A 7,102-nucleotide genomic window follows, 5' to 3' on the forward strand; every position below is an offset into this window, starting at 1 on the left:
ATGTGCTCTGGCTGCTGGCACTGATACCCCGGAGCCGCAGACTTGCTTTCGAGAGGGCTACGAGGGAACCCCACGACTGCTTGGTAGATTCTTTTGGACAGCGTGGCTCTTTTTTTTCATGAATACGAGTTGGGGTCGTTACAGTCAACCAAAACTATAAATTATATAACTCAGAAACAGTCAACCAAAAATATATATTATATAACTCAGAAACAATCAACCAGATTATATATATATAGATATATATAACGACCCCAACTCATACCCATGAAAAAGTGGCAATTTTGTTTTAAACAAGTGGGGAAACATTTCCAGAAACTTGGGGCCCTTAAAGTTAAACACAACCACCACCACAAGAGATCTTATACTCATCTTCCAAACCATACCAAAACCCAAACTTTATTTATAAAAATGCATAGAGTGTAATATCGCGTATTTTAGTACTTAATCATTTTATAATTTTATCAAAAATTTGGCTAAGTTTGGGAGAAAAATTGTTCGAGGCTCGATTTTTAGACTGAAGTTTTTTAGTCTGGGCTTAACCCAGGTCTCATCGACAAGGTCGAGGGTAGCCAATCGAAGCGTGAAAAAGAGTTTTAAGTTTAACCTTTAAATTCAGGTTATTTTCAGGCGAAATTCAGAATTTTGTAGTCTGTGTAATATATCGTTGGATGCGTCTTGGAATTCTGAGCTCAACATTATTTTGTTTTCCTGAATTCGAGTTCCGGTTGGCCCAGAAATTGCGTTTTTCTGAAAATTGAGCAGTTTGTCGAAATGGATCTGAAGTTGGATCGGATTGGATCCAAGGCCTACGATTCGAACTAATATGGATTTGGGTCTTATTTAAGTCCTACTTAAATCTGGATTTAATCCAGCTCTTGATCCATTTTTGTTTTGGGTATGGGTTTGGATCTTGGAACTGGATTCGGATCCAAATACAAACCCAACGTTTTTCCAGCTTTAAATTCAATATAAAGCCTTAATTTGGGGTTTATTAAGGTTAAGAACCCTTTAGGGTTAATTTGGTTATTTTTAGAAGTTTTTAGATAATTTTAATTAATTAATAATCAAAAATTGATTAATTAATTAATTAAATAATATCAATTCCGAATTTTTTTTTGGGCTGAGTGAGACTCTCTAAAAGAGTCCCTATTCTTACCTAAGAGTGGTCAAGAGAGAGTTTTAGAAGGGTTGAAAGTTTTAAGAAAGGATTAAGTCTGCGCTAAATGAAAAATTTGAGATGTTAGACTTATGATTTCTGACATACTTTCTGGGCATTGAAGCTGCTTTCTCTCATAGAGGATATTTTTTATCCCAAACTAAGCTTGCTTGTGAGATAATTGACAGGTCAGGCATTACTGATGACAAAATTTGTGAAACACCCGAAGTTGTTGGATCCAAGATGAGGATCGATGATGGGATTCCTTTGGATAATTCTACTCCTTACAGACAACTGGTTGCATCCTTGATGTATCTTAGCATCACCAGGCCTGATATATCTCATGTTGTTCATATTGTCAGTCATTTTCAATATGCCCCTACATTAGTGCATATGAGTGTCGTCCTTCGCATCATCAGATATATTAAGGGGACAATAAATAAGGGAGTATTTCTTTCCTCATCCTCTGAATTAAATTTAATTGCATATACTGACTCTGATTGGGGAGGTGACCCAAATAACTGTCACTCCACCACTGGTTTCTGTATTTTTTTAGGAGAATCGCTGGCCTCTTGGAGGTGCAAGAAGCAACAAAATGTATCATTGTCCTCTACCAAAGTTGAGTATAGAGCCATGGCATCTACAACCATGGAAATAGTATGGATTTGGCGTCTGCTAGAAGATATGGGAGTTCATATTCAAGAACCAACAAAGCTATGCTATGACAATAAGAGTGCAATATACATTGCCAAGAATCATACCTTTCGAGAGAGCACAAAGCACATAGAGATGGACTGTCATTATGTTCGAGAAGAATATTTAAAGAAGGTTATCGATCTTCCATATGTGACATATGAATATCAACTAGCGGACTTCTTCACAAGGCGCTCTGCTCTCCTAGGTTTAATTTTTTGTTGGGCAAACTTGCGGTCATCACACCGTAAGTTTGAGGGGGGGGTGTTAAAATGTAAACTCGTATATATATATATATATATATATATATATATATATATATATATATATAGAGAGAGAGAGAGAGAGAGAGAGAGAGAGAGAGAAAGAGACTTACATATATACCATGTATATATGTAGATATCTCTCTCTCTATATATATAAATATATATAGTATTTCTTGTAAAACCTGACAAGATTTCATCTTTTTTATTTTGCGCATATTCTAATAGGAATATGTTGTACTTTTATTTTCATTTCTTTTTCTTTATTTCTTTTTCCTTTTTTGTTCATACCTTGGGGGGCCCAATATAGTCGTTGGGCCCCTCCAACGGTCACATTTGTGACCGTTGGAGGGGCTCCAACGACTATGTTGGAGGCCCCTCCAAGGCCTCCTTTTGATTCTTTATAAATAAGGGTTTCTCCCCTTGTACTAAGTTTGAGAGCTCAAGCTCCTTTTTTCGAATATAAAGATTCTTTACATGCCATTGTGCATACTTGTGTTATTTTATGCCTTTGTGCATATTTGTTCAAGTATTGTTTGAGTGTTTGTGCACATCTCTTGTGAGGTATTAGTGCTCGTATGTGTATTGTCTCTTTGTAGACATTTTCACACTATCTTCCATTTTTTCTCATAAGTGGCTAATGCCTTTTTTTTCTTTCATTCCATGAGGGGCACCTCTTTCTCATTTTTAATTTCTGTGAGAGTTAGTTTAGGTTCCGAATAAGAACCGTCTACTATTCCCCACAACCTTTTTCCTCAAATGTGATACTTCATGATTGAAGCCACATCACATAATTAGTATCATTTAATTTGACGGGCATAATGTTGACTTTATCATTGTCATCCATTTTTACAAGGGTGAAGAAGAAAGAGAGGTGATAAGGGAGAAAAAAGAAAAAGAGAAAAAGAAAGGAAAGGACAAGTGCACAATCACAATCCTTGAATAGCTAACGATCCTCCAAAATGTCTTTTTTCTTCAAAAAAGGCACTTGAATCACGAACAACGAGATGAATCAATTTTTGCTAAAGAGGCATGGAAAACAAGGTGGAAACTCTCCAAAAACTAAAAGCTTCCAAGCTCTGATACTATGTAAGGAAATGAGGATCTTCCACGAAAGCGCAAATGCTTGTAATTGGTGTCTATTAAAGACACTACAATCATAACCCACAAAAGGGTATAAAAGAAATAACACAAAGATAAAATAATAAACTTTTATTTCATTCACATGAAAATGCTTAAGAAGCATTGATACAAAGAGAGGGGGAAACACCTCTATTTATATACATTGAGAGAGGGAGAGAAAGGGACTTAAGAGGACTCAATAGATGGCGGCTCTAATTGTAGCCGTTGTACTAGCTCCAACGGCTATCTCAAAACTAGTCAAAGGTTTGACTAGTTTTGAGTCTAGTTCTTTATGAACTAGACAAGCCTAAAAAAGCAAAAATAAAAGAAGTAAAATAAATAAATATAATTATTATATATAATATAATATAATCTAAAATATATTATATTATATATAATTATATACACTTTTTATGAGGCCCGATGTCCTTTACATTTTGTAAGTGCAGACTATATATTGACATATGAGCATAATATATTTCTTACCATGTTTTAGTTCCATACCATACCAATGGGAGGTGGAAGGAAGGAGACCCCTCCATTCTCTATCAAAGGCAGCCTTTATGGGTAGTAACTAGTCAAAGTCCACTTTCTGCATCTTGTTGCTACGACTTGTCTCACAACCTTATTTAGGATAACCACATTCAGGTGTGTCAGATGCAAGGCAGATGTTTTGACACTTTCACAACCCTGAAACCTGTTAGTGAAATATGCATAATTAGTGTCTGCTTGTTTGATTTAAGGTCCATGGAATTTTGGGGATCTTTCATCTTAGCCTACAGCACCAATATGAAAGAAAACTGTTCAGTGATGAATCATCTTGTTTCTCTTGTTAACCGTACTTGAGGAAATTCCTTCTATTTTTAGTAAGTTCCCTCTTTAACTTTCATCTGTGACAGTTTAACGTGCTATTTTTCCAAGAACACATAATGATCCCTTTTGTATGACAACTTCCTGGTAAATAATTTAATCTGTTCTGTCTTTTATCTCTATCTAATGCAAATTGTATTTTCTCTTCAACAGGTGGCACTGGCATAAACCTAACTCCACCTCCTGCATCAATAATCAGGTTAGAAGGATCTGTTTGTTTATCTCTTATGTTTCTTTCTCCTTGTGGTTTTAATTATGGTATTTGTAACCTTTTCTTTTCAATCATGTTTTCACTAATTTTTCTCAACGAACCTATCCCCAATATTTTAATCTTATTGTAGTTCTTGGAGTTTTCCATTTTACACTAAAAGAACAACTTTTGGTGCCTAAAACAGAAATGCTATCAAAATCGACATGTAGCCTAAGATATTGGGATCCTTAAAAATTCAGTTGATGCATGGTTTTGTATGATGCTTTGATGAAATGGAGCATAGGGTTGACAAAGTTGAATATAGGCTTTTTAAATCAGTCAGTACATCATTCACAATTTTATACATCAATCACTGCACAAGTTCTGTTAATTTCTGAGTTTAACAGCTCTCCTTGATGCCTTATGCAAGTCAGAGTGGGCAATTTTCATGCTTTTTGTATCTCACATTTTATTGCATCACCCATCTCTGTCTTCACAAATTATCTATTGTTAATTGTTGGATGCTAATCCTGTATCCTGTAATCTGAAAACCTAAACAAGTGAGAATGATGTCTTGCATATAGAAAAGTTTGGCTGTTCACATTGAAATTGCTCCTAGAGGAACCTTTATAAATCCTTTTGTCCAGATCCCGATCAAATTTGGTTACCTGATGTCAATGATCTTTTTTATATAAAATGTGCTTGAAAACTGTCTTTGCTGTTTCAGGCATGAAGCTTTGCAGAGATGTAAGGAACGGATTGAGCTCATTGCTCATACTTTGGGATTGGAAGGGTTTTCACGGATTGATGCTTTTGTTCATGTAGACAGTGGAGAAGTAAGTCGACTACACTTTATTTTCATGTACCTAGCTTCTGTATCTGATATTGTATATTAAACTTTGAAACAATAAATCTTATGGTTAAATGCAGACTGTAATTAGTTCCGGGAAATTGTTGTAAGAGAACTTTTGCTGGTGTTTTCATAATTATGTTTATAGTGGAAACTAAGTTTACTAGCCCTTTTCAAATTTTGAAATACCATGATGATTCTCTAAATTAATACTAAATGCAAAGGGTATTTTAGAAAAGTTACAATGAATATACAAAAATGAGTAAAACTAATAAGTGTCTTCTCTAAACAAAATTATTTAATTGCCTTAATTAGTTAATCTTTGAAACTATTATGTTTAAAATTTTGTTTCAGGCAGGAGAATTTGTGAACTTGTTAATCTCCAGCAAAGGTAATAGGTGTTAACAGCATGAGCACCTATGTCACATGGATATGGCTAGGGATACGGGGATACGACCATTTTTATAAAGTTTCCAGTATGACTTGTATTTTAAGGGATACAAAACGGCATTCAAAATGGATTATCCATGTGACAGATGAGAACTTGTGCTCCTGCACTGCAGACACACACACATGCTGATCAATAAGAAATTTCTACGTTAAAATGCACATTCATTCTCCAAAACATTCATTTATGCTCTTCATGGTTATTGCATCAATCGTAGAAATTAAACTTCAGGGGCTTCATTATATATTTACCTACCACATATGCCATTATGATGCCCAATAAGGGAAAGGAGCTTCATATGATTTTTTCTTCTTATTTTTGAGAAAATTACAGTTTTTTCATGAATTGTTTTGATTGATTTATTTTTCTCTTTAGCCATTTTGATGTTTTTGTATCTCATATTTCTTCATCATAATGTTCAGGTTATGATCATAGAGGTTAACACTGTGCCTGGTATGACTCCTTCAACAGTTCTTATCCATCAGGCAAGAGTCAGTCCACGAGATTAAGTCCTTTGTGGTAATATCTTTTTTTTACTACTTCGAACCTGACTAATTTTGTACCCTGGACCTTACAATGAACCTTTCAGGCACTGGCAGAGAATCCACCTATGTTCCCACGTCAGTTCTTCCGTACCTTGCTTGATTTGGCTGCAGAGAGATCTATATAAAATACTTTTTGAACCAGCTTTCCAACGTTTCTATAGTCCTATTTCCTGTACTAAACTTACCTTATTGGTAAGGTGAGATCAATGTCGCTGGTTCTCAACAAAATTGAGTAATGACATTTTGTAACACTTGTGATTTTTTCCTAATATAAAATAAGTAAAGATAGATTTTATGTTTAATATATGTGCAAATTTTTAAATTTTATTTGTATTTGGATCTCGGATATTTTAATAAAGGATATTGGACATATTGGATATGAATCTAAACCCTAGTATTTGGATCTAATGCGGTTTTGGACACGGACTTTATATTAATTATTGGATTTGAATCCAATCATATATGGATTTGACCCTTATATGGGGCACCACCAATGTGGGACCCATTTACACTAATTAGAGCCCCATATGGATGAGGCTCTAATTAGATAAGGTGAGTTGAGAGGGTGAGACGTACCCACGTCTCTGTCTCTCTTAATTGATTAAATAATTAACAAAAGAAAAGTCAAAGGGTGTAACATCAAAGATTTTTCTAGAATTTATTTAAGGCTAAAAAAATGAATTAATTAAGGTTTGAAATTACATCTACATGTTAAATATAAATAGAATCACAATTGAAGTAGGATTTTAAATCGAATTTAGATTCAAAGTTAATATGAACATTTAGAATTTAAATGCAATTTAATGTGTGTTTGGATTTTTAAGTTGGATTTGGATTTTGGTAATTGGAGTTCGGATATGGATTGGATTTGGTCTTACTTAAATATATTTGAATCTTGGTTGAATTTGAAATCCAAATTGGAGGGCCATTTAGAATTTTAAAATTAGGAAATGTTATGGAAT

The 7,102-nt window shown here is 34.3% G+C and overlaps 1 protein-coding gene across 6 annotated transcripts in view; it reads left to right on the forward strand.

The window, feature by feature from the left end:
* Positions 1-6,442, forward strand: part of LOC149826621 (D-alanine-D-alanine ligase family) — a 257,262-nt gene extending 250,820 nt beyond the window's left edge. For all 6 annotated transcript variants that reach the window (XR_016434777.1, XM_090018909.1, XM_090018910.1 and 3 more), the window contains 4 exons: positions 4,261-4,306; positions 5,025-5,133; positions 6,018-6,080; positions 6,185-6,442. Coding sequence is in view for 5 of the 6 variants with exons in the window: in XM_090018909.1 (XP_089875035.1) it covers positions 4,261-4,306; positions 5,025-5,133; positions 6,018-6,080; positions 6,185-6,265 (299 nt within the window). In the remaining variant the exon portion in view is untranslated. The remainder of the gene's footprint in view (positions 1-4,260; positions 4,307-5,024; positions 5,134-6,017; positions 6,081-6,184) is intronic.
* The last annotated feature ends 660 nt before the right edge of the window (positions 6,443-7,102 follow it).

The sequence above is a fragment of the Nuphar pumila genome, chromosome 10 (assembly GCF_984573655.1).
Source record: "Nuphar pumila chromosome 10, dmNupPumi1.hap1.1, whole genome shotgun sequence".
Classification (NCBI taxonomy): Eukaryota; Viridiplantae; Streptophyta; class Magnoliopsida; order Nymphaeales; family Nymphaeaceae; genus Nuphar; species Nuphar pumila.